Source organism: Anopheles funestus, chromosome 2RL (genome assembly GCF_943734845.2).
Source record: "Anopheles funestus chromosome 2RL, idAnoFuneDA-416_04, whole genome shotgun sequence".
NCBI classification, from domain to species: Eukaryota; Metazoa; Arthropoda; class Insecta; order Diptera; family Culicidae; genus Anopheles; species Anopheles funestus.
This window is the reverse complement of record NC_064598.1, coordinates 50715276-50741069: the sequence shown is the minus strand read 5'-3', so window position 1 is coordinate 50741069 and position 25794 is coordinate 50715276. Positions and strand designations below refer to the sequence as shown.

The 25794-nt window shown below is 46.0% G+C and overlaps 2 protein-coding genes and 5 non-coding genes across 9 annotated transcripts; 4 read left to right on the top strand and 3 right to left on the bottom strand.

Annotated features, from left to right (window-relative positions):
• Window positions 1-957: 957 nt before the first annotated feature.
• Window positions 958-19693, top strand: LOC125760627 (rootletin). Its single transcript, XM_049420919.1, has 11 exons — window positions 958-2093; window positions 10449-11185; window positions 11267-11432; window positions 12082-12291; window positions 12365-13099; window positions 13179-13330; window positions 14076-14757; window positions 15160-16030; window positions 16128-16313; window positions 16391-18842; window positions 18930-19693. The coding sequence occupies exons 1-11, from the start codon at window positions 1239-1241 to the stop codon at window positions 19021-19023; spliced, it is 7140 nt and encodes a 2379-aa protein (XP_049276876.1). The 5' UTR covers window positions 958-1238; the 3' UTR covers window positions 19024-19693.
• LOC125766683 (U6 spliceosomal RNA) lies at window positions 9631-9737 on the top strand. The gene has a single exon (XR_007418692.1). It is a non-coding gene; the product is annotated as a U6 spliceosomal RNA (small nuclear RNA).
• On the bottom strand, window positions 13384-13456 carry Trnar-ucg (transfer RNA arginine (anticodon UCG)). The gene has a single exon. It is a non-coding gene; the product is annotated as a tRNA-Arg (tRNA).
• On the bottom strand, window positions 13904-13975 carry Trnah-gug (transfer RNA histidin (anticodon GUG)). The gene has a single exon. It is a non-coding gene; the product is annotated as a tRNA-His (tRNA).
• On the bottom strand, window positions 14815-14886 carry Trnag-ucc (transfer RNA glycine (anticodon UCC)). Its single transcript has one exon. It is a non-coding gene; the product is annotated as a tRNA-Gly (tRNA).
• Window positions 19694-20183: 490 nt separating the features above from the next.
• Window positions 20184-20255, top strand: Trnah-gug (transfer RNA histidin (anticodon GUG)). Its single transcript has one exon. It is a non-coding gene; the product is annotated as a tRNA-His (tRNA).
• Window positions 20256-20518: 263 nt separating this feature from the next.
• LOC125760631 (zinc finger protein Xfin-like) lies at window positions 20519-25558 on the top strand. 3 transcript variants are annotated; one of them, XM_049420926.1, is made up of 3 exons: window positions 21199-21545; window positions 21628-21814; window positions 21896-25558. In XM_049420926.1, the coding sequence occupies exons 2-3, from the start codon at window positions 21756-21758 to the stop codon at window positions 25152-25154; spliced, it is 3318 nt and encodes a 1105-aa protein (XP_049276883.1). In that variant the 5' UTR covers window positions 21199-21545; window positions 21628-21755; the 3' UTR covers window positions 25155-25558. The 3 variants fall into 3 exon arrangements, 2 of the variants coding, with proteins under 2 accessions (XP_049276883.1, XP_049276882.1); XM_049420925.1 differs by having other exon boundaries at window positions 21606-21814; XR_007418024.1 differs by lacking the exon at window positions 21896-25558 and having other exon boundaries at window positions 20519-21545; window positions 21606-21744.
• The last annotated feature ends 236 nt before the right edge of the window (window positions 25559-25794 follow it).

The window sequence follows — 25794 nt, the reverse complement described above, 5'->3', positions numbered from 1 at the left end:
ACTGATAAAAAATAACCAGTTCTCTTTATCTCCACTAGTTTATTAGTACGTATTGTATGTTCCAGCACGTTCGAACAATTTTGATGTAATCGAAACGAATGAACTCTGTAAACTTTAATACTACGGTAGACAACCGGGAGGGGCCAGAGTATGTTGACTGACCGATTGAGTTCAACTAACGACAAAACCAAGTCGTTGAACTCTCAAAACTAAAAATGAACATGCCTTTATTTATGCTTGCCATTCGAATGGCTTTTTTTTGCTGTTGTGAGGAATATGTTGTTTACTTTGTGCCTGGAACAACCATCTTACTTCTTCCCGGGTCAGCTTATATTTGGCTTATCAGCACGTACGTACGTACGTTGGAACAAAACACTAACCGTCGCAGGTGCCGGCCCCCCGCCAGGGCCGGATGTTTTGTCCGATCACTGCTAGAAAGTATTTGCCGAGTGTCGAAAGCTGTATGACACAGATCATCAGCACCGTTCTGGACCAATCTCGCACGGAATGCGCATCCAATGTGCGGCAGCAATTCGCCACAGACAGATAGTTGATAAGACTTTGCACAAAAATCCTGACCGGAATGCGTGCGCGAAATATGACACCATGGCACCCGGTTGTGGTGTCTGGTGAAGTTTTGCATGACGAATTGCGTACGGAATACAGCCGGCGTCAGCCAACGGATTCAAAGCCTTCGCCATCGATCGCAGGGATGCCGTAGCGAATGTTGTTATCTGCTGATTCATCATCGTCACCTTGACAGCTTCAAGCAAATGCGAGGTGTTACCGCTGACCTAGTTCACCGGATCATTCCGATACATCATCAGTCAGCGGTGAACCTTCGGCAGTGAAACCTGCCGATACACACTCAGGTTCGTTTTTATCATTATCAAGTTTTTGTTTGGTTAATGAATGTACAACCATTCTCACATTAATTTCGGTTAAGTTTAAAATTCAATGCTCTGCGCTAGTTGTATTTGCGTGTGTGTAGTTGTACGCAAACCGATCGTTATTCGCTCACGTGGATCCTGCGGCTCCACTCAAGGGTGTATAGTGACGGTTTAAAAGTTTCTAAATTACTTTTGAAGCACGTTGCCTGCAAACTTTTTTACCTACGAGTTGGTAACCCATGCTCACTGCACGCGGCCAACAAGGATCACGTGAAAATCGGAGTTTTCCTTTTTAAAAAAAGTGCGAACAAGGAATACATAAAACAACCAGTACAACTTGTGTACGAAATGGAATTTCTCTCACACACGGTGGCCAACAGCGACCACCATCATCATGCTCATGCTGTTGCTAGCAGTGGACGAACCAGTGCTGCCAGCAGTAACCACAACTGCGAAATCACGCCACCGGAGCGTACGGAATTCTGCCAAGCAACAACGCACCGGTTGTCAACAGTTTCCCCCACGGCATCGGGCGTTGGAACGCGTTGCCTGGAACTGTTCGAGCAGGCCGTGGCACTGGAACGGCGCATGTCAGGAAGTGATGGTGGCGACGTAAAGGTGTCGCTGGTTGAAATCGGCGATCTATGCTTCGCTACCAAGGTAAACGATAAACAAATTATCTTCTGCACCAAGCGACGCCCAGCAAGGGTACCCGTAGCGAGTGGCAGCAGTATCGGTGGTGGCGCTCAGGACGTTAGAAAAGGATCCGAATCGGCCGCGGGTGGTTCAGTTCCTCGTCAGTTGTCAGCCGGAGCGGACCGGCAGCCTCAAGCAGAAGTAGTGTGCAGCGTTGTGGCAGCGGTTGGTGTGGACAGTAGTGGTGAGCTGGTGGATAGTTTGTACCTAGCACGTGACGGACAACGGTGGTTACGGGTGCCAGAATCGGATCCAGTAGATTTTGCTGCTAGTGTCGACGGTAGTGCAACGGCCGCCCACTGGAGTAGCACCGGTTCGGCCGGTACTCTCGGTCACGCTGATCCGGAGACCGCGGTTAAACTCATTTTCGACAGTAAAAGTACGAAAGGACGTCGGACGACCGGTCGTTCCGGGTCGGACCAGTTTGAACAGTTTTGTGTCAAGTGCCGTGTGTATCTCTTGGAGCATTTCGCAAAGTTTCGCAACAACGTCGGCGTGATGTCGCGCGTAAGTTTACTGCCAAACGATATTTAGATGTAAAAGATGGTGACTTGTGTATGGAAGAAGCGGACTTTTAGGTGCCGAAATAATACTTCCGACATTACGAACATTGTACCATTTGGATGCTACCCGAACAAATGGAAAAAAACGATTTCAACAATTCGTTACATACCGAACACATTTGGTATTGAAATCAGAAACACTTCTGCCCCGCTAATGTGGTCATGTGCACGAATGAACATAGTTTTTTTCCACAAACGACCAGCAAACATGATACAGACCAGGGCCTCGTACAAGAAACATTCACTGCACCATGTTTATCGAAACACTCACGACGAACCACGGCGCAGTCGGTGAACCAACACTATCTGTGCCCGCTGGCTGTATCGATTATCAACGTGAAAACTCGAAGTCTTCACTTCCTTGCGGAACCAAACCGCACACGGTCCGCTAAACGGTGGCTAAACAGGTCACAGACATAAATCCTGCCTTTCTTTCTTTTTGGAAGTTTTGCAAATAGTTCGTTAGTTTTTGGGGAGGGTTTGTTGGAACGAGCTTCAGTGTCTTTTTTTTCTTCTTAGGGCACTTTCTTTACTTCCGAAAGAGTACATTTGTCAACCGTTCCTGTGGGAAAGACAGGCCTATCGTTACCCCTAAAACAGTTCGATGTTCAATGATGAATAACTTACAGTGACTAACCCTAACACGAAAGTACAATATCGGCTATAGGCCTACCCTCTTACCAACAACTACGAATGGGTATGAGGTATGTTTGTGGCTTTATGATAAATTATATTCATTTATCGTGTACGCTGCTCGGTGGTGTAGTGGTATCGGTACACGGCGGATCCTGACATCAAACTCCACCTGGGATCGTTTCTTCGTTCACATTACTGTGACTGTCCATGTATGGATAGTGAAATGAAGAAAAGAGAGCAAAAGGCTCCCGAAGATCATCGATGGCGTTGTGTAACCAAAAAAGAATTTAAAAATAGGTAATTTGCTTGATTTTTTTGATCGGCAAGCTTGAATCCCGATGAGGATAATTCGGGGAAACTATCCTCAGAAATGGAAACTTCGAGGACCATCTTCAATAAGTCAATCCAGATCTTGGCATCTGCTGATGACTTAGACATCATTGGTTTCCGCCTCACATACGTAGTGGATGCTTTCCAGAGGATCGAGCTGGCAACGCAATAACCTGAGATGGAGCTGAACGAAGCAAAAACCAAATTGATAGGTTACTACACTTTTTAAGTCGTCCAAAACTTCACCTATCTTGGGTCAAATGTCAGCACTGAAAACAACATTATTGTTGAGATACGCGCTAGGGTGCCGTCGGTCCAACGGGTTTTCTACAGTCTGAGGAAACTTCTCCATTCAAAAGATCTTTCGCACGATCGAAGCTGGAATAAGAACCTATATACGTAGTTTCAGTATCCACATACTCCTCTGAGACAAGACTGCTCCTCTGTCCAAAACTGATGAAACTCTCTTAGGTGCGTTCGAGGATTTTGGCTCCCTTACGCGTGGAAGTATAATGGAGGAGTCGGTATGACAACAATAAGTTGTATGACAAACTCACTATCCTGCAGTGAATTAAAGCTGGTCATGTCATTCGAATGACACCGGGTGACTCAGTCCGTAAAGTACTTTTAGATCGTTCACATGGACAGAGCGGCATGTGCATCGCCAAAAAACGCCGGGAAAATAGTTTGACAGACGACGGTGCCTGATCGTAAGCAGTTTAGAAGACTCTTGCAGCAGTCCAAGCTCGCAAAACGGTTGTAGCGCCTGATAAGTAAGCAATAAGTCACGAAGAGTAGCACATTACTGCTTAGTGTCACGATCAAGAACAAGTGACTAGGATCAGCAGTTGATCAATTAATAATTCCAAACATTGATAAACATGACCCGAGTATCAGCAGCGAGTATCAGCGAGTATTCACCCAAGACCCTCCGGAGTGGTTGGCAATGCCTAGTGCCAAAAGACGAAGAGTGTTGTGTTGTGTGGAAAGAAAAATTTGAGTAGGAATCGTTTCAATATGAGACTTCAAAAAATAAAGAATCACTGAATATTAGACAAGCATTGTAGCATATGTCGCTGAAGACAATATACGCAACACCGGATCGAAGTCCCCAAACGTACTCTAAACGTTAGAAGCGTTCATTCCCATCCTCTTTATGATGATTCCACCGATTAAATAACACCGTCAGTCACACGTGATCACCACGAGGTTGACGATGTGCCGCAGAGGGAGAAGATCTTTGCACATCTTTTACACGCCATGTTTGCCGCTTCACTTCAGGATGGGGCCGAAGTGCGAACGATAAGAGTCCGCGCTATGTGTGGTTTCCGGTATTCCGAGGCCGTGCCCACGGCCCACGGTAGAACCAGCCAACTCCGGCCTCAACCGGTTGCTATGCGCCAGTTTCAATCCCTGCCCGGTGTGCAACTCTGCGTACTTTGGTGCTGCGTACAACAATTGACCGGCCTTCGCAATCAATTCTTCTGCAGGACCGAAAGGCCGGCCGGTAGTTGTGCTAGGCGCGTTTTGTACACTTTGAACTCGCACTGAAGCACTATTGCAGTGGAGGACCGAGTTGATATTGGCCCAGCGGGCAGATAAGCGCCACAACAGACAGCAGCGGCAGCATCATCATTTGTCGATGGTTTAGGATGACGGGTTGCATCATCGTCTACGTTTCGTTGGCTTTATGTGCTTTGCTTCGCAGTTGGTGTGGTATGCCGGCCAAAGTACACATGGACTACGTCTATGTTTATTCTAAAAGTTACAATGGCTCTAGCTGTAAATGAAAGAATACGATTAGTTGTAAGGCGCGTATATTATTGAGCATAACGCCTCAAGACAATATTCATATTTTAATTTCGTTACCTATTTTCAGTTTCACTTTCATGGCAATTCTGTTTATTACTGCAAAATAAATCACTCTTTATCTGCTAAGTAACGAATAGCAATAGATAGTAGAAGTTGCAGCAGATTTACTGAAAATTTCATCACATGTCCAAACGAGTTCTAAACCGCCTCAAAAATTATTAACCGCAAATACAGCCAAATTGTTATCACAACTAATGCTATTGCTTTAATTTACAGCCACTGAATAAACTTCAAATAAGCTTTTTTTCTTACACAAGCGTTATAAAAAGTTCAAGAAGCAAAATGTATTATCGCCCACTACTATCGCCCGCCGGCAACAGGCCAACGATCTATCGATGGAATCTGTAGAATAGTATCTCTATGCAATACTATCTGTCGGTTGCAGAATAAAACGTTAAACATTCATTTTTGCGATTAGCCACAGAACCAGTAAAGCTGCGATCAAATGATTTCGGTACAATTTTTAAAAACGATTTTAACCGCCATTTCGCGCAAGCACGTGCGCGTGCGAAACAAACCAATCGAACACGTGCTTCAGTGCGTGGTAGTTAAGCTTTTGTGGGAACTGTTTTCACTTACACCAGATTAGCAACAGCGTTCGATCTGAAGGATTGCAACACAAAGGTTTAAAGTCCGGTTCCGTACCGATGACGATGATGGCGGTTGATGATGACCCTAGACGGATGTGTCGCTGCGTTGTTGTGATGATGTTGGTTCGTGCGTGACCAGCAGTTTCATCAGCTTGGAGGCATTTTCTAACCAGTTCGAAGTGGAATTCACAAATCCAGCTGATAACAGTAAACCCTCGCTTCTTCCACTTAGTCTCCCCGATCGTTGAGGAATCCTCCCCTCACCGGAGTGGATGGTTAGACAAACAAATGCGGTGACTCTATTCGGGTAGTCGCTAAACGCCTAGCATTGGTCAAAAGGAAGACGAAGTTTAAAATAGTCCACCAGCAAACTCCACACCTGTTGCTGGATTCCGCTTCAAACGTCATCTTTCGACATCGCACGCCAAATGCAAAGTGAATGCTGTCAGTGAGCTGTCAAATATAATCCTTGTTCGTTTGGCTGAGGAAAGGGAGAGGGGGGGGCGAGGGGATAGGAGAAGTCTTCCCCACGTTTTCGTTTTGGAGCCCGAGGCGAACGGGGGAACGTTTGTTGAAGTTCAATATTGAACTCCGGAGCATTCCACTGCACCAACCCTGCACACTTCAGTTAGTGCAGTTCCAAGCATTTGCTGCAGAAGAAAATGGAAGGACGATAGAGTGTGAGAATTCCGTAGCATTTTTTTTATTTTCCTTTTTTTTGCACTACTTTTTCCCACCCAACCACGGGGTTGTTTCCCGTTGATTGCTTTTCCCGTGTTTGTGGTGGCACGCGATGTTGTTCCATCGCCGTGCGCTAATTAGCGGACACGGTTGAAACCAATCATTATTTCATCATGTTCATCATCGTTTGTGCGCTGCTCGGCACCTTCCTTCCCTGAGGAAGATCGCTATAAGGAAACAATTTTGCATTGCTTATACCCCATGGCCACTGTGAGCCCTAGTGCGGGGACTAAAGTCGGAAGATATTTGTGACCGTTTGAAACACAAGAAGGCAAATATTTTGTTTGTTTGTTTAGTTGTTGCATTTGTTCTATGAGTGTTCCGTTGAATCTATTTGCCTTTGATTTGATGATTGTGATAACAAAGTACAGTGGGGCAAAGCAGTACACCGGGCGGAAAACTTTGCAGACAGCTAATCGATGCAAAGTTCGGCTCTGCGGGTGTAAAAAGCCGCTGATTGTAATTGCACGGGTTATTGCACTATTGTGAAAGAAGTTCCAATCATTTCCTCTTTGCTTTTTGATTTTGGCCATAAATAGTTCCGAAGCGAATGTTACAGCGCTATTAATACTTTAACTATTATGTGTACTATTTATTGCTTACACAAATGGCATTTATTTTTACCATGAGTTCAAGAGTTTAGAGTCTTAGTTCGAAGAAACGAGCTTATTAAGAAGCTTTTGATACAATTCATTAGTTTTCTCACATTTCGATGGAGCTTGCTGCTTATTCCCAGTCTTTCAGATAATAATAACAGTTATCTGAAAAATTCAATAATCAAATATCTGATAATTCAGATAATAAGAACAGTTGATAATCTGTAACTTCCAATATCTATTTAATGCCCGAAGTCAGTTTTCCAGAAAGATTTTACAAACTACAATATAATGTTAAAAAATTACCCAACCGATCCCAGGCCATTTTTCATCCAATAAAAGGGTACGTTTCACTAGGTACAGTGCGAAACATTACTTCGCTTTGCTTTCGATCCTTTTCCTAGCGTTATCGATCAAATTTTGCGCACCAAAACCCGATCTCTAGTTCCCGTACACCTGCACACACACGGCCTCTGTTGCCCTACATACCAATTTTGGTTACTCCAAAATTTCGATCCCACAAAACTTTTACTACTTTGGCACGGGTAGGCACATGGACCCGTAGTTATAGATGGAAATGGTTACCGGGTAGTAGAGTAAATTGTGACCGTCGGGGTAAAGATTGTGGTGGTGGTGGTATAGCGGCCATAAATCAAAACCGCAGCGTTCTGTAGCATGGCGGAAAACACTATTCGGTTCCGTGTTGGTTTATAGTAACGAATGAATACGGTATGCAAAAGTAAATAACAAAACAACTCATCGATAGATGTTCTTCTATCGCACGGAGCACCACACGCGACATTCAATTCCTTTGAGGCGTGTTGACAATTTCTCGACTTATGGAGAGACAAGATTGCGAAACCAAGGGAAAAAGAAACACACGCACACACACATACCTTCCTTCCTTCTAACCTTTAAGGGGCCATCACTGATCGATCCGGGGGCATCGAATATCGCACCAGTTCCTGTAATTTCGTAGTAGTTCGTAAATAAAATCGTATCACTTCCTGAACCCGTTTCGTACCACCGAACAAACACACGCACGAACAGCACATCATAGGATGATCCGTTTTGTTTGCGTGCAAAACGGCGGAACGGATCCTTTCGCTTGCGGGAAAGCCTATCATAAATAATCATAAACAATCTGCCATACCACATCCATGAACAACCCCCCGCCGGGGGTTTTTAATAAAGCCCGTAAACAAGTAAATAAATAAGTGGAAAATTGTGCGAAAAGAGGGCTCACGGTTCACATCGTCGAACTGACGAGAAACCTTCCATTCGAAGGGCATTTATCGAATTTACGATATGAAGGTAGATGCAGGAAGACGAATTATTCTGCTCGTACTTTTCCGATAGAAATCTTCCTTTTTCCGGGACATGTTTGCGTTCCTAGAACAGTTGCGGGACGGGACCCTACTTTACATTACCATACCTTATACCAGTGTCATGACGACGCAATTGGATTGGTTTCTAATGGGTCTAAAAGGCATTGTTTTTTTCCACACATTCGGAACAAACAATATCGATATTCAGTAGGAAAAAATCGTTTGTTTGATTTACTTGAAGATCATTGCACAGGGTAAGGGAAAAGAATGTTCTACCGGAGGTATATTGTTTATTAAATGCCGCCCCAAAAAATGTGTCTTATGTAGAGGCAAAGTATTTTAATAAATAACTGACAAACGGAACACCCAAAAATGTAGTTTGCTACCTCACTTGAAACCATTTATTCTATTAACAATTATAATAATAATTACAAGCGTCCTCCAACCACTATCATTCCTACGTTCAAAAATTACAAACCATTAACCATGCCTAGTGTGTTATATACAGAAAATAAATAGCTCCAATCAAAATAACTCAATGATTAGCAATCGGTTGCGTAATTGTGCATGTGATCGGCGGCACCACAGGGCATGAGAACCGTACCTGCGGTCCTTCGTTTACAGTCGGCGGAACAGAATGATCCGTGACTGATTCGCTTTCAAAACAAGGCGGTAAACAATCTAAAAGCTGTTCTAGTTGTTGTTTTTACTGCCCCGTTTTCTACTTCAGCATATCCTGATAGGTCGTAGCGCTGTGACTGCTCTAAATGGGAAAAATAAAAGTTTATGTCCTTGAAATCTATTTGTATTCATCTGCGTTGTCGACTCTATCAACGATTTGCACCGTCAGCCAGGAATACATTTCGATTCGTCATCAATGAGGGATGTGTCGTGAATTCATAGTCTTAGATTCTGACATACCCACAAACGAGTTCCCGTGTTTGGCAGAACCGTTTCAGTTATGCTACACAAACATTCTGAGCCATGCGATCAAAACTGTTCATTCTACTACGCACATCGCGCTAAAATAGAAATTCATTACCATTTCCTTCGCCGGCTAGTCAGAAAACCGAATAATCAACAATACAATTAAAATGACAACCATGGTAATTTGTTGATTGAGAATGTTTACGCATCACAAATGCTTTAACTAAAGCGCTAAAGCGATGGTGCCCTTTGTTAAAAAAGAAGCCTGACATACGACGACCTACCAAACAATCGATTTTCGCTTTGCTAACACGTTACACAAAACAGTGATGCGTGCGCTCGAAGGGTTTAACGGAACCTTACAACGTTGTAAGGTTTCGTATGAAACACAACACTATCCATCGCTAGAAGTAAAACGAGCGAACGTTTGTATATATACAAACGGGATGGTGCCTTCACTTGTCCTAGCTTCGGCTGGACATATACTAAAATTGGAACGATACAGAGAAGATTAGCATGGCCCCTGCGCAAGGATGACACGCAAAATCGTGAAGCGTTCCACATTTTTTTGTCAACTTTCCCCCTTCCACGTTCTTTTAGCAACTTCGGTTACGACTTTCCTTACACAGAAAGCTGAACTCTCGATATGGTAACATTGAATGCGTTTAGATGAGAATTAACAACAACTTTCGTACTCCCTTTACATGATTCAGCCACGTGTCTTGCGTCGACAGACACGAATGCATCCAACCATGACCAACTCACGCACGCAGTATATGTGAATGTTGTACTCCACAATGCAGAGGGGAGATTCTATCCCTTTACACCTGATTTACAACGTGTGGTCATTTCCCACCCTCACGAAAGAGTGTTTCTATGACGTCGTAATTATTCACCTGACCACATACATATGTGCCTGACCACTAGTGCTGTGGTCCTTTTTTTATTGATTTTTTTTACTGACCAAAACATTGCTTCCCTTCCGTCCATTCGTTCCTTTTTGGTTACATTTTTGGTTGCCACAGTTGCTAAACTCGGTGAAACCATTCATGACAGTATTGTCCACACTAGAGCCAGATTGCGGCTTTTAGTCGTAGCGTGAATGGTGGTCAGTGTGGATGACGTCTCCTGGACTAGTGCTTGTGTTCTGCTGATTGTTGTAGCCATTGGGCGATTCGTAATGAAAAAAGTAGTCTCATTTAAGGTAGTTTTTGTTCGCAATTCATATTACAAAGCGGTTATCAAACGTTCGCTTTTGTTCAATTTTGTTCCATTATAGTTGAATGGTAAGGATTTTGCACCGAGCTTAGGACTGCGCCACTCGGAAGGTGGTGGTGGAGGTGGACCCGGCGCAAACACCAGTAGCGATCGCTCCAAGAAACCATTCTCCAGACCGTTCAACAAGAACCGACTGCAGCACGAAACGGCTGCAACTGCTGGCAGTGGTGCTGGAGGAACATCTAACGTCGCACCAGCCACAAGGATGCCCTCGAGTACGGGAAGCAGCAGTTCGCCACCGAGTGCTGCCGATACAAACGCCCTCATCCGTCAGAACAATGAACTACGCCATCGGCTTCAGGAGGAGGCGAACAACTATCGGCGCCGGTTAGATACGTACAAGCAGGCACAGAACAACCAGGCGGCCTTAGTTAGTCGACTGCAGGCAAAGGTACTGCAGTACAAACAACGCTGTACGGATCTGGAGCAATTGCCTCCAGCAGCTGCCAGTTGTATCGGTGGTGGTGGTAGCGGTGGGCGCTATGGAGGAGGAACTGGAAGTCGCGAACCATCGCCCGGATCTAGACATCCGCATCATCCACATCATGTACCATCGTCGCCACCACCGGCAGGAGGCGCTATCTGTTCCGATGGAACAGGGCCACTCAGTCTGCCCTCAGTGTGTCCGGCAGCGCGAGAACGCGCTCGATCACGATCGCGATCGCAATCCCCGTGCCGGAAGTATTCCGAAGGATCCCACGACGAAATCCGCCATCAGCTGGACGAGGAACGACGACGGTAAGTCATGTGCCGAAGGCAGTTGCCAGATTTTAAACGCATTCACTGATATGCATTCGTGTGTTCCTGATGTTTATACAGCTGCGAAAAATTGCTGGTCGAGAACTCCTGCCTGCGGCAGCAGTTGGAAGAGTCTCATCGCACCAACGACGCATTAACGAACGATCTCCAGAAGCTTACCAGCGATTGGGAAAGCTTGCGCGATGAACTATTGAGCAAGGAGGACGAATGGAAGGAAGAGGAACAGGTAGGTGTATTGTTTGCATCAGCAAACGTATCATACGTATGACCAGCACAAGCAATAACATAACACAACACGTGGAGGTCTAAATGAATCTTTTAGTCAAATAGCAAAACCGTACAACAGTGCTTGAGTGCTCTTTTGCAAAGGTAAAAAAGAGCGCGAAAACTAGTGAGAGACTGTGGGAGAGCGAGCACAGCGGAGCATACGCATTGTGTTATTTATAGAACATTCGCGCTGTGTTTGCCAGCAGAATGCGTAAACACAGTATCGCATGTAGCCATGTATCGCTAGCGCTACATGTATTACGTCGATCAGATGAAGGGTAAAGTTTCATTCACGAACAAGGAAATGATGATGGCCAACGGTTCAAGCGACACGATGCTTGAAGCCAACCAGGCAACCTTATTATGTTACGACTAAAAGAGGTTGGCTTGGGAACAATCTGATCCTTCATTCGCAAAAGCTTTTTCTCTCGGAAGCTGACCAAACATCATTTATGTTCTTATTCAGATCAACACATAACAGTTGGTTTCGGAACCGTGGAATGGTCGTCCAACCTACGAATAGTGTCGTGACGAAATTCACAAAAAAAAATTCATCGTTGAACTGGTTCTCTAAAACATTTCTTGGCTCTTTCATCCAATTGCGTTAGGCTTTCAACGATTACTACAACAACGAACATACGCGGCTGTTGAAAATGTGGCGCGAAGTGGTACAGGTGCGCCGCATGTTCAACGAAATGGCCTCCACCACTAAGATGGAGCTCGGTCGGATGCATCTCGAGCTGTCCGGTACGGTGCGTGAGGTGTCGGGTGCTTGTAGCGGTGTGTCCGTTAATCTGAAACAATCGTCTAAATTTGAGGTACACTGTGAAAAGATGTGTATTGTTATGTGTTTTACTCATATTCTATTAACGATCACTTTCCAATGGCTAGGAGGCACAACAGATGCACATTGAGCGTGAAAACATGGAGCTCAAATCGCAACTTTCCGAACTTCGGCTCCAGTATGAAGCGGCAAGGCAAGAGATAAGCCAGCGTGACCAGCGACTGCAGCAGATGGGACAGGATCTGAAACTTCTCGATGATCGCTACACGCAAGCCGACAGTCAAGCAGCGCAGGCACACCGCATGAATGATGAACTGGAACGACTGCAGGCGGCACTACGCGACATAGCTCACGCGGTGGTCCAAGACGCAGAAACGAGCGCTTCGGCCGATGTAGGATGCGGTGGAATTGCCGGCGAAGGTCAGCATCATCTGCATCTATCGCAGCCAATCGTTTCACCTGGAGTGGCCCCACGATCACCGAAACGTTCTTCCGCCGGTGCCGGCAGTGGAGGACTAAGGGCTTCACAGGCTTTCGCGGAAGGAACGATTTCAGCTGTACAGGCCGCCTTGCATAAATACCAGCTAGCCATACATGATCTGCAGGTCAAGCTGCAGACAAACAATGAAACACTGAAGGCAACACGGAAACAGTACGATGGTTGCGAGCATGCACGTGACATGCTGTCCGGCAAGGTGACGGAGCTGACCGAAAAACTCGACTCGGCGAACCATCAGCTCTCGGAACTGTACAAAGAACGGGACAGTCTGCAGAAGACGCTGGATGGATTGCGCTCGGACAAGCACACAGTGGAACGTGGAAAGGCGGAACTGAACTCCATCGTAAGTTCAGTTTCGACATAGGCTGGCTTCGGAGGAATTATTTATCGCTGATCAACCATTTTTTTTATATATAAAACAGGTCGATAGTTTAAACACCGATTATGAGAAGCTACAGAACGTCAATAGCAAACTGCAGAAAATGTACGACGCACTAGAGGAAGAGAAAAAGATGATCGAGCTGGAGCTGCAGCGTGTGCATAAAGACAAAGACATTCAGGAGTTGAATTTAAGGTAAGATGTACAACATTAAAGAAAAAAACAAACCAAAAAAGTTCCCGGAGTTTCGACCGTGACAGGACTCGAACCTGCAATCTTCGGATCCGAAGTCCGACGCCTTCTCCATTAGGCCACACGGTCTGTTGAAAACTCACCGCTTAAACGCATACACAAACTCCAGCTACTCATTTCTATGAATCTCAAATTTGCCGAAAATGGCATTGTGTTCAATCAGATTAATGCGATCTAATCAAAGCTATTTTCTCCAGTTAATTGCATGGAAACATACGAATAATGCACAATCCGGAACGTAACAAATTATGTTCGACTTTTTTCATAAAACACATACATCAAACTGTTTGTTCCATCAGTTTGCTGAATTGTCTTCTGTCTTGGTTTCACGACCTATTTTTCGCGAAAAAAATAGCAAAGTTGATTAGTCCTAATTAATCGCGATAAATACAATTGAACAAGGAAGAAACCTTTTTTTAATATAATCCGTTACACGACGTTTTTGTTGAACAGCAAAAAACTACATCTAAAAAAGTCACAATTCTCTTCCGTGACAGTGTGCGCGAGATGCGACACTGCCGTGACCAGGATTCGAACCTGGGTTACTACGGCCACAACGTAGGGTCCTAACCACTAGACGATCACGGCTACGAGAACGAGATGGCGAGAAGCTTGCCCTACGCATTTTTAAACTTGCCTTTCTGCACTCTTCACAGAGCTCACTATTCGGATATTTTTGTCCTTTCAGAGCGGAAGAAGAACGATGCAGTCGTCTACGAGAAGAAACCATCACGCTTAGAGAGGAGCTGAACAAGCTCTATCTCTCACGAGACTTGCTCGAACAACAACGCATCGAATCGGACGGATTGTTGAACATGCTCGAGAAACAGAAACTCGAACTGGAGTTCGAACTAGACCGCGTGACTGGCGAACGAAACGAATTGCACGCCACATTGGAAAAGCGTACCAACTCCAACGAGCACCAGGAACAGGAAATCCGCCAGCTGAAATCGACCGTCGTACAACTGGACGAAGAGCGCAGCAAACTACGTCTTCAGTCAAATGATCAGAGTGCTGATCTAGCTTCCCTCAAGAAAGAGCTAATTAGCGCCGAACAGGCCAGACTGGATCTTGATTCCGAAAAGCTGGCTATCAGTGAACGGTTGAAGTGTCTCGAGATGGAAAAAGACAAGATCGAGGCTGAACTTAGTTGTGTTGCTCGCGAGCGTAATGACCTCAGCAATCAGCTTGCAACTATTTCACGCAAGAAAGAAACCGTCGGCGAAGAGGTGATGCGTTTACGGCAGCGGTTAGAACAATCGAATGAAATGAATGGTCGACTAAATCGCTCGCTGGAAGAGCTGGTGAAGGAGAGTGAAGAGAAGACGGTTACCATCGAAGGGCATGAAAAGGAACTGCAGAGATTGCAGGTAACATTGAAATAGGATAAGCGTAAGCAAAAAGATGTGGAGAAAAAAAAAGTATCGTGCGTCGGCCGGGAATCGAACCCGGATCAACTGCTTGGAAGGCAACTATGCTGACCATTACACCACCGACGCCGTCGAGAATTTCCGCCTGTAGAACCCTTTTTGATATCCACGCCATTTTTTTACTTTTCTTTCTTATGCACTATGCTTACCATTTTACATTTGTAGAATTTATAATTTGTTTATTCCATTATTGTTATAGTATGACCTGGATTCTGTTCTTAAACCGAAAAAAAAATCGTCTCTGCGGTCGTATAAGTCTACTTATACAAAATTGAAGTTGCAAACATCTCTTAAATATTTTTTCTTTACTATCTTCTTACTTTCGCTGTACAAACTAATTAGGAACAACTTGCTTCAATACGCAGTGAGAAGGAATCTTTGGAAGCCGTTCTTTTCGATACGAACACATCGCTCGAAGAAGCCGAAGCCAAGAAAGATGCTCTGGAGCGGGAAAATCAAGATCTACTTATCAAACAAGAATCGCACAAGGCCCTAATTGCACGACTCAACAAAGACCTGGAAAACGCGGAACGACGCGCACAGGACATCAAGATCCAGCTGACGAATGCAGCCGCAAATCAAGAGGCCGAGTTCCTACAGAAACTTTCTAGCTTGCGCACATTTAGCGAGGAAAACATCAAGAAGCTGAACGACGAAAAGGAACAGATTCGGCAAACATTAGAAAAGCGCATGCAACAGTCACTGCAAGCATTAGAAAGCGCTAAAGATGCCGAGATTCGGCAGCTACGCGAGCAGTACGAGACACTGCAGATGCATCTGGATGCGTTGAACCAACAGCACGAGGAAGTGATCCTGCGGGCAGAGAATGAAAAGCAGCAAGCCTTGTTGATTGCCCACCGCGACAAACAGGCAGTGATCGAGAAGTTGGAACTCACAGCACGTGAATTAAAGAATGAGCTGGAAAATGGCGATCGGCTGAAGCGCGAGATGGCCGCCCGGCAAGAGAAGGATCGCACCACAATCGGATGCCTGCGGGACGAAATTACTAAGATGCGTACGAAAGCCGAAGAGGCACGTATTCGAGCGGAAGAGGAAATGAATCGGCTCGAGGTAGCTGCGGGGTCGCTGCGCGAAGAGAAAGATACACTGTTAAAAGATGGAGAAGAACTTAAGGTGCAACTGCGCCTTTCGGAGGATCGTTGTGATGCATTAAACCATCAACTGCAAGATACACAACGCAAATTAAAGGAAGGTGAGTACGAAACTGTTACACATTTCGGCACTACTACTGCGTATCATATCTTGAAGATCATTTCTGGGTGTATAACATCTTGCTTTAATTGATTTAGCGGAAAATAATACTGATGCAACGAGGAAGGACTTGACGGATACCAGAAGAACATTGGCAGACAGCAACATCGAAAGAGATAAGTATGCTAACAGCAACAAAGAACTAAGGGACCATGTGAAACGTGTAGAAGAACAGCGTCGTCAGCAGGCACGCACCATCGAAGATGCAATAGCTAAGATTTCTTGTAAGCATCACTCTTGTTTTCGCTTAATTTTTTGCCCAGCATCCATCAATGTCTCTTCTTCGAATTCTAACTTGCAGCATTGGAAGAAACGCGTAATGGCCTGGAGCAGGATAAGGTGCGCCTGCAGACTATCCTCAAGGAAACAGAAACGAATGTCACTAAGCTTAATCAGGAGCTTACGAATGCTCAAACCGACATACAAAAGTTCCAGACGGACACAAGCCAAAAGGATGCCTCGGAAAAAGAACTTCAGGCCCGTTTGGTAAACGAAGGCGAGGAAAAGGAGCGTGTGCTGGCAGAGTTGCACCAGATCAAAAAGCAGATGGCCGACTTAGAGGGTACACTGTGCGCCACACGGCAGGAACTCGGCCGAGCGCGTTGTAAGGCAAACCAGGACGAACACCGGTTCCACCAGCGTGAACAAGAGCTGTGTGGACGCAACGAGGAAGGTCGTGGTCGTGAGAAACGACTCGAAGATCAGAAGCATAATCTTGAGGTGTGTCTAGCCGATGCGACACAACAAATTCAAGAGCTAAAGGCACGGCTGGGCGGTGCCGAAGGACGTGTTCGTGCGCTCGATGAACAATTGGTACAGCTGGAGTGTCAGAAGAAGGAGGTTGAAAACAAGCTCAGCTCGATCGGACACACGTTGCGCCGCATTGCGGGTATTCAGATGGATGGCTCGGTCAGTTTGCCGTATCGTCTAATGAGTCCGTCACGCCGCTACAGTCCAGCGAGAGGTGGTACCGGTGGACGGTCGGAGAGTGGCGACTATCCACCGGGACACGGTCATCACGGTCATCATCACCATCATCATCATCATGGACACGAGACACGCAGTCTTTCCGGTGAGAATGTACTGATAGATGTTGATCCGGAGATGGTACGGAAGGGCGTACGATCGTTGATGCAGCAAATCGCACACATCGAGCGCGAACGGGATGATTTCAAGGTGCAGCTTTGTACCGCTCGCAAACAGCTACAGGAAGGCAGCGACGCACAACTTCGCCTGGAAACGAAGATCAACAAACTGCAACAGCACGTGCGTGCAGTGCACGAAGACAAAACCAACCTAGAGGCTCGGTTGGCGCAGAAGACGAGCGCCTTACAATCGACCGAGGAAACACTGCGCCAGAAGTCAGACGAACTTACCGCTTTGCGCGAGAAAGCGGCTCAGCTAGAACAGTCTCTAACGAGCACAACCGAGGAACGAACACATCTCGAGGAGCGTTTGGACAAATGTCGTCAGGCAGGAGCACGGCTTGAATCTGACAAGCGCCACCTGCAGGATGAACTAGCACGTACAGAGGCACGTGCCTCGAAATTGGACCTGCAACGTGTCGCCCTCGAGGGTGACATACAACGGCTGCAAATGGCAATGCAGGAGAAGGATTGTACGCTGCGCAATCAGCAGGAACGGCTGGAAAATCAACAGCGTTCGTTGACACAGCTGGAGGATCGTTGTGTAGCCCTCAAGAGCACCGTCGACCAGCTGAAGGAACGGCTACAGGCTGCGGCCATAACCGAAACGGAGCTGCGCGGTGAAATAAGCGGCTTACAGCGGCACAATGCCGACCAAAGCCACACGTTCGCCCTTGGCCAGGACAAACTGAAGCAACTGCAGAAAACGCTTACCGGCAGCGAAAATGAGCGCCGCGTACTGGCCGAACGTTTGGATGCGGCCCAACATACCATTAATGAGCTGCGGCGTAACCAGCAGGCTGCACAGGACGGTACCACCCGCCTCCAGGAACAGTTGGCCGAATGTGAGGTTCAGAAATCAACCCTTGAAAGTCAACTGCGACTAGCCAAGTGGAATCAGGAAACAAGCGAACAGCTCGCAGCAACGGGTGGCAACATGGGCGGAGGTGGCGTAAGTGCTTCGGGCGATCAGGAACTGGCACGACAGCTTATCAGTTCGCAGCGAGAACGTAACGAGCTGCGCAACCAGGTGGAAGCACTAAACGATAAGATCCGCACATTGGAGCGCGATAAACGTCCCGTTGGAAAGTACGATCGGTCCGAAAAGAAATCGGCCGGCGGTGAGTACGATTCCAACCGCATCGAGTCGACGGCTTACAACTGTGGATTAGATCATGCCCAGATCGAACAGGAAGGACGCGAGCTGCGCATGAAGGTACGGCGCCTGGAAACGCTGCTGGCCGAAAAAGAAGCGGAATTGGCACGATCAAGAGCGAAGCTGCTGGAATCACCGAGCAAGGCCAGCAGTCTCGGTGGTGGCAGTGCCGGAGTGGATGTAGAACGCTACCGGAGCGCACAGGTACAGGCGGAACGGTTGCTAGACGCACGGGAACAATCACATCGGCAGCAAGTCACTCGTCTGGAGAATCAAATCGCTATGCTTCGGGAGCAGCTAGCGCAGGAGGCAAAACGACGCCAGCAGTACATATTGCGTAGTTCGCGTGCCGGTAGAGAGATGCAACAACTGCGACAGACTATCGGGGAATCACTACGTAACGTGGCTCAGGATCCGCTAGACACGGGTTTACTCGAAAGTGAAGCTCGTCGGTAAGTAGATTGGATGATTGGATTGGAACTAGGTTTGCAAAATGATCGTCGTTATTAATATTTGATCGGTTTCCATTTTCGTTCCAGATTGGACAGTGCTGTATCAATGAGCCTGCCACCAACAACTGGCAGAGGAGGTAGAGGAGAATATGATCGCAGTCTCAGTCCCACATTCCGTTAATATGATCGAATGTGCCGTTCAATGCATACTACACTGCCCTAACCTTTATTGTTAAACATCGATCAAGTCATTTGAAAGATCGTATCGAACGTCATTGTAGGCAGATACAGTAGAAATGTGTCGGACTACATTTCTAGCGCGATTTACATATAACCGTCCAATTTTCAATTAGTAGTATAGAAAAGCATTCACTATGCCGCTTTAAGTAGGAACATTCGCTCTCACAGAAATTGGAAGTCGGATAAAACCAATCCATTGATCTCAAACAGTCATATGCAAAGCTTTTAAAGTACGGTACGGGTACGGTAGCGAGTGAGAGAACCATCAAATAGTATGCAAAAATGAAAACATATTTAGAATAAGTCATAGTATAGTCGGTTAACGATTTACCTATAGGGGTTTATAGCAGATATCATCGTAAGGATGCCTTCATGCGGTTAAAAGTCTCGACAGACGCATGCATTAGTCAACATCGAGTGTCACCTTATCCGAATCAATTTCATTGCTTTAACTCACAATTTTATCAATCGACAAAGTTGTTCCTTTAGCATGTAAGTTTGGCTCCGTTAGGGCAAGAATATTTATTAGCGAATCATTGTCAACCACAACCAAAATTGTCGATCATTTCAAACACACAAAATAAACCAATTCATTCAACTAGTGTAAATCATTTCAACGATAGTTGTATTTTAATATTGCGAGAAATGGTCATATATTTTTTTACCGAAACAAGGACGAAATTGGATGACCATCCTACTACAGGTCGATTGCTCACGGAGCACATGCCCAGGATGTACCATGTAAAGGACTCCTCTAGTAATATCAAACCGGTAAACAACGTCGACTTGCAATCCAATACCAGATTTTGCATATGTTTTGATATCTTTGTACCAAGCTTTTTTACTCGTATAGTTCGCAGATAGCTTATCGTGGTTTTAGCTGCTAACTTTGCTAATAATACGTCTTTTCATCCTTCGAAAGTGGAATATCTCAGATGCTGTGTATTGTATCTAATATAAGAGAAAAGCTTATGAAATGTTGTTTATTTCTGTTTCTGTATCATGAAGCTGATATGTCTCATGAATAATGACATGAAAATAATGGCAACATTTTTTGTTTTAGTACGCAAACAATTACTCTCTCACCGACAGCACTCGCTAGCCGTGATCGTCTAGTGGTTAGGACCCTACGTTGTGGCCGTAGTAACCCAGGTTCGAATCCTGGTCACGGCAGTGTCGCATCTCGCGCACACTGTCACGGAAGAGTGCTATTTTTTTCCCTCGCCTCTTCACATTTTATTTTACATCCCCATCATTCATCCGATTTACTTTCACTTCAGTCGTTAACCGATGCGTTGTCAACATTTCTCTTTAGAATATCTTCTACTGAGTATGGTTGCGTTTACTTTTTGTTGTCCCAAAAACAAGATTACACCACTACAACCATACGATACCACATGACACCAAACAAACCGCTGTCAAACATGCTCTCTATCTCAGTTTCAGAACGTAAACAAACGCCTATTTTGTTTCACTAGCATGAAGGAAAGTAGAAAACGCCGGAGATCAAGGCGTGATAGCTCCTCTTCATCATCGTCCTCCAGCAGTAGGGATAATAGCAGCAGCTCCAGCAGCAGCAGCGATAGTAGCTCCCGTTCCAGCTCCTCTAGCCGCAGTAGCACCGAGCGTAAACGCAGAAAAAAGCAGCTCAAGAAAAAGCTGGCCAAACAGCAGAAAAAGGAAGCCAAAGCCAAAAAGAAGGCCCTTCGCAAGGAAAAGAAAGCCAAACGAAAGCAGGAAAAGTTAGCAAGCAAACTAGCGAAACGGCAACTGAAGGAACAGCGTAAAAAGGAAAAACACTCGAAGGATGAAGCCATCGTCACAGAACAGGAGACGGCGTCCGGTGGTAGCCTGCTGGATTGTGGCATACCACTAGATTTAATGAATCGCAAAGCAATGGCTCCGGAAACACGGGAAGAGTATGAGGCACGCCAATCCATCCTGCGCCGGGTAGTCGATCCCGAAACCGGGCGTACGAGATTAATCAAGGGCGACGGGGAAATCATCGAAGAATGCGTAACCCGCGACCGGCACAAGGAGATCAACCGTCAGGCGACGGCCGGCGATGGGGCAGAGTTTCAACGGAAAACACTTGGTCGAAATGTGCGATAAGCAACGCAAGAACGAACAATAGCCAATAATAAATCAAAGTGGATCGGATTTATAAAACCTCGCTGTCATATTCTGCCAACTTCTGTTTGACATTTTAGCAAACACAGGTGTGTGTGCCTTCTTGAAACAAACGAACACACACAGCAGCAAACCACTGCTGTCAGGGGAAAGGTTGAAAAAAGATGCTGCGTGAACGAACACAGAAGCGTCGTGAAAACTGCAGACAAAAAGTATAGCTTAAGAACGAAGATTGAAGGACAATGTTAAGGATCGTTCGGTACTGCTGCTTTCGTTATTTAGAAATATAGTTTGTCGCACTTATTGTAAGGGCTTGTAGTAGTTAGTGTCGAGGTAAGTGTTCTCTCTAATGTTTCCAATCTGAACTTTAAGCTATTGATTACCGGTCAACAGGAATTGAGAGTCGTATTTGCAGGAAGTATTTGGCTTGCACCTATGACCGGAAGAGGTGTCCTTCATAAATGTTGCGCGTAATGTTGGGTGTTTATTAATTGCCCAACTTTGACCACAAAGCTGTTTGTTTGGGTTGAACAGCATATCAAGATGGAATTGGCGACAGAACAGGAACCCGAACCGGTCGGCGATGATGATCCGGTCGATGTGTAAGTATCAGTATTGATCTGGTCCGATAAGGCTACCCTTCCGCCACGTCGTTACTCTTACGGTATAACGATTCTTTTCAGTCCGAATAAAAATCCCGAGACGTACTGCCGGTTTTGTTTTTCGGAGAATGAAATAGAGCCACTCTTTTCGTCGAACGGTACACAAGCAAGTGCCGAATTACTGCAACGAATATACGAATGTATAGGCATCAAGCTAACAAAGAAAGAATACTGCCCAAGCAGTATTTGCTGGTCCTGTACGCTTACCATGGAAGAGTTCCAGTGTTTTCGCAAACGCTGCTTGAAATTTGACGCTCTAGTCCGAAGCCTACGGCCGATGGTGAAAAACGAACCTAGCTACGGAACCACTACACCAACTGAGTTTTTGCTGAAAGAGCAAAAACCTACCGTTAAGCAACAGAACGCGGTAAGCGTTGTCCGGCAGGATAAGGGTGGTGGTAGCGCACCAATAGCAGCAGCTTCGTCGAATTTGCTGAAATTTAAATGCCCGTTTTGTCCGCGACATTTTAAGCTCAAAATGTATCTGGACCAGCATCTTTGGAAACACAGAGACAGAATCGCACAGGAGACGGGAGTTGCGCCGAAAAGATCACACATGAACGGCGGAAGCGCAGCACCCGTTGTGAAAGCGGCAGTGGTTCGCACTGCTGCACCTACACCTCCTGCTACTAGCGCTACAGTAGATCGTCCGATTAGTTGTGAATACTGTCCACGCAAGTTTACACGCCGGATGTACTACATGCAACATCTCCGTAGACACAAACCAGACGAGCGGTTATTTCGCTGCCGACATTGTCCGCGCAGCTTTACCTCACAGATGAGACGCACCGGACACGAGCGTAAGATACACGGTCAGGCAAGCAATCCGAAACCAGAGGAAAAGGACACCTTCTCATGCCCAAAGTGTTCCAGAGTATTTAAACATCGCTCATCGTTACGTATGCATTTGCTGAATCATGACGGTCAACTGCCGTACGGTTGCGACATATGTAATTGTCGCTTTTACAGTGTGAGCTATCTAGCCCTGCACAAAAAGCGCTATCACGGACCGAACGCCGCCCGGTCAATGACGAACGGTACCTCCATTCCATGTCACTACTGTTCCCGTTGGTTTTTGCGCGAGTGTGATCGCTCGAGCCACATCAAACAGATGCATGCGGATATGCACGCTAGCAAGGAATCTGCAGCCGGGTTTAACCAACTGCTCGAAGATTGCCCACCAGCAGACAGTGAGGGGCTTACCGATCCCGGAATACTGCTACCGAACGTGCACGAACCGATGATGGTGATCAAGGAGGAGGAACCAGATACGAATGATCCTGCTCCACCAGCTGCTGCTGCACCCAACGCAGCAGTTAGCGATCCGAGCGCATTTCAGTTCTACTGTTATTCCTGCGCGATGCCTTTCGACACGGAGGATATGTACTCAGAGCATTTAGATGACCAGCATCCGTTTGGAGGTGAGCAGCTGATGGATCAGCTGGAAGCGTCATCCACGATGGAACAGGAGGCGAACCTATTTAAGTGTCCGTTTTGTCCAAAAACGTTTACGCGCAAATGGAGCATGACGCAACACATTCCATCACACATAGCCAAGAAAGGATACCAGTGTGAGTATTGTCCTGCCATCTTCACGCGTAACGAATACCTGCGAACGCACCGGAAGCGTAAACATCCGACACTACCCGAGACTGGTTCGTACAAATGCGACTACTGTCCGCGATTGTTCCATAAAGCGCGCTACAAGAAAGTGCACGAGCGTATTGCACATATAAAGAAGGGGGACACGTTACCGGAAGGTGACGACACGGAAAGTGAAGTAGCGGCAATTAACAGTACGGTTGATAAGATGGATGAGAGTAGCAGTAGCATGGCGGCACAAGAATTACTTTCCCGTGCGTCCGACAGTTTCGACCAAACGTCTAACGATGCGCAAAGTGTGATTTCTACACAGAACTATGCGGATTTGGAAGCATCGTCCCGGCTTGCTGTTGTATTGGAACCATTCCCGGTACACGTGTTGGAAGAATATCGATGGCAATTAGAGGCATACGCCAGTATGCCTCCGCAAGAGTATAAGCTGGAATTGATAGAAACTCCAACCGAGCATGAGAGAATCAATGAGGCCGAATATTATGATGTCGACGATGAGGACGATGATGATGAAGATGATGAGTTGGGTAGCAATGCAACGGCTTCGGTGAATCAAGAAGCATCGAATGACTCCACGAAACAACACCTGTTGAAAAGGAAGCGAAGCAAATTCGGCATCACGCTTCATCCGTGCCCACACTGTTCGAAACTGTTTAAATCTCGCACTGCTCTGCGATCGCACGCACTGTACCACAGTGGCGAATTGCCACATCGTTGCGACGAGTGTGGCGTGCAGTTTATGCGTTACAATCAACTGGAGTATCACAAGACCAAATATCATGGTGCCAACAGTGCGACAATGGCTGCCCGCTACAGCTGCGATTATTGTCCACGTATTTTCCTGCGCAAACAGGACCGTACCACGCACCAGATGATGGTACACGCGCGCGATCAGGCTGAAGCGATCGATGCGTCGCCCGCGCACGGGACGATGAAGAAATCCAAACGGAAGGATTATGTTTGCCGAGTGTGCGACGCGGACTTTGATAAGTATCGAAGGTGTCTACGACACATCACGGTGCATCATCCAACAGCCGATGGTGGACCGGAATATAAACCGATCAAACTATGCCATTGCCCCATATGTTCGGGCATCTACAAGAAAAGGGAAGATTGGCATGAGCATCTGACCGAACATCCGAGTGTGCGGCCGCACCATTGCGAGCAATGCATTCGGAGGCGAAGGAAAGCGTCCAGCCGGAAACAGGTACACCGTTGCTCGTACTGTCCGAAAGCGTTCGAACACAAACCGAACCTGGCGTCGCATCTGCGAATACACAAGCAGCAGTTACGGTTTCCCTGTGGCGAGTGTGGCGTAATGTACGATCGGTACCGCGATCTGTTGACGCATCAGAGCCGTTATCACTCAGAGAATCCTTCCGAAATAGCAGCCCGTGAACCGCTGCAAAGGTGTAACTTTTGTCCACGCGTCTTTACGCGTTTGCGCGACGTCAAGTATCATCAGGAGCAGGTGCATGCGGATCAAGTTATACCTCCGGGCAACGTGGAGGATACTAATGAACCGGACGACCTGGAAGACGGTGGTCCTGTGACGTTCGGTTTCGGTCCCGAGATGTTTCCCGAAACCAATCTGCATGAAATGCTGAACGAAGTTGAACACCCGATAAAACCTGATCCCGATCTAGACCTCACCACATCGCAGTAAGATTATGATTCTCTTGTTTAGTGCTACATCGTTTCATTTAAACGCAATCCCAATAATTTATCTTGCTAACAATTTACCTTGGAAGCGTAGTTTTATCATCCATCTGTGAATAGCAAGTAACCGTTTCATCACAACTACAGCCTACCATTAAAACGAGCGTTCGTTTTATCAACCAAATTGACTCGCCGCGACGCAGCATATTACAATTTCGAACAAACGATCAGAAACTGTCGCTATGTACAGCTAAGTGGTAATAAATAAGACTTAACAGTGACTATTGCCGAGCGACTAACTTCCGTGTTTTTGATCGAGGCAGATAGATTGTACGTAAATATATAGGCGTAGTTTTGCTTACATTGATATTATTAGGAATAAAAGAATAAAAATGGCACACCAAGAAGAAACAGGGCTTTTCTTGAACAAATTAGAATATGCTAATTTTTATAATAACTACAACTGTACTTACATCATCGCATTGTACTGGAAAACTATAGTTTAACGTTTCACTGGCAGCATCCGTTCTTTGTTTTCACGTGTTCCTCGAAACGGTTATTGTCCGACAAACTGACACTATTCTAAATGTTTTCAAAATTGTAAAACAAAATTATGTTGCAGATCGGTCCGTTTTTGTAACTGCTTT

Excerpts from the sequence above, each read along its gene's own strand:
- LOC125760627 (XM_049420919.1), top strand. The coding sequence starts at position 1,239 with ATGGAATTTCTCTCACACACGGTGGCCAACAGCGACCACCATCATCAT. Across the intron at positions 11,186-11,266 it reads CTGGACGAGGAACGACGACG|CTGCGAAAAATTGCTGGTCG; the intron begins GTAAGTCATGTG and ends ATGTTTATACAG. Across the intron at positions 12,292-12,364 it reads AACAATCGTCTAAATTTGAG|GAGGCACAACAGATGCACAT; the intron begins GTACACTGTGAA and ends TCCAATGGCTAG.
- LOC125760631 (XM_049420926.1), top strand. The coding sequence starts at position 21,756 with ATGGAATTGGCGACAGAACAGGAACCCGAACCGGTCGGCGATGATGAT. Across the intron at positions 21,815-21,895 it reads GATGATGATCCGGTCGATGT|TCCGAATAAAAATCCCGAGA; the intron begins GTAAGTATCAGT and ends GATTCTTTTCAG.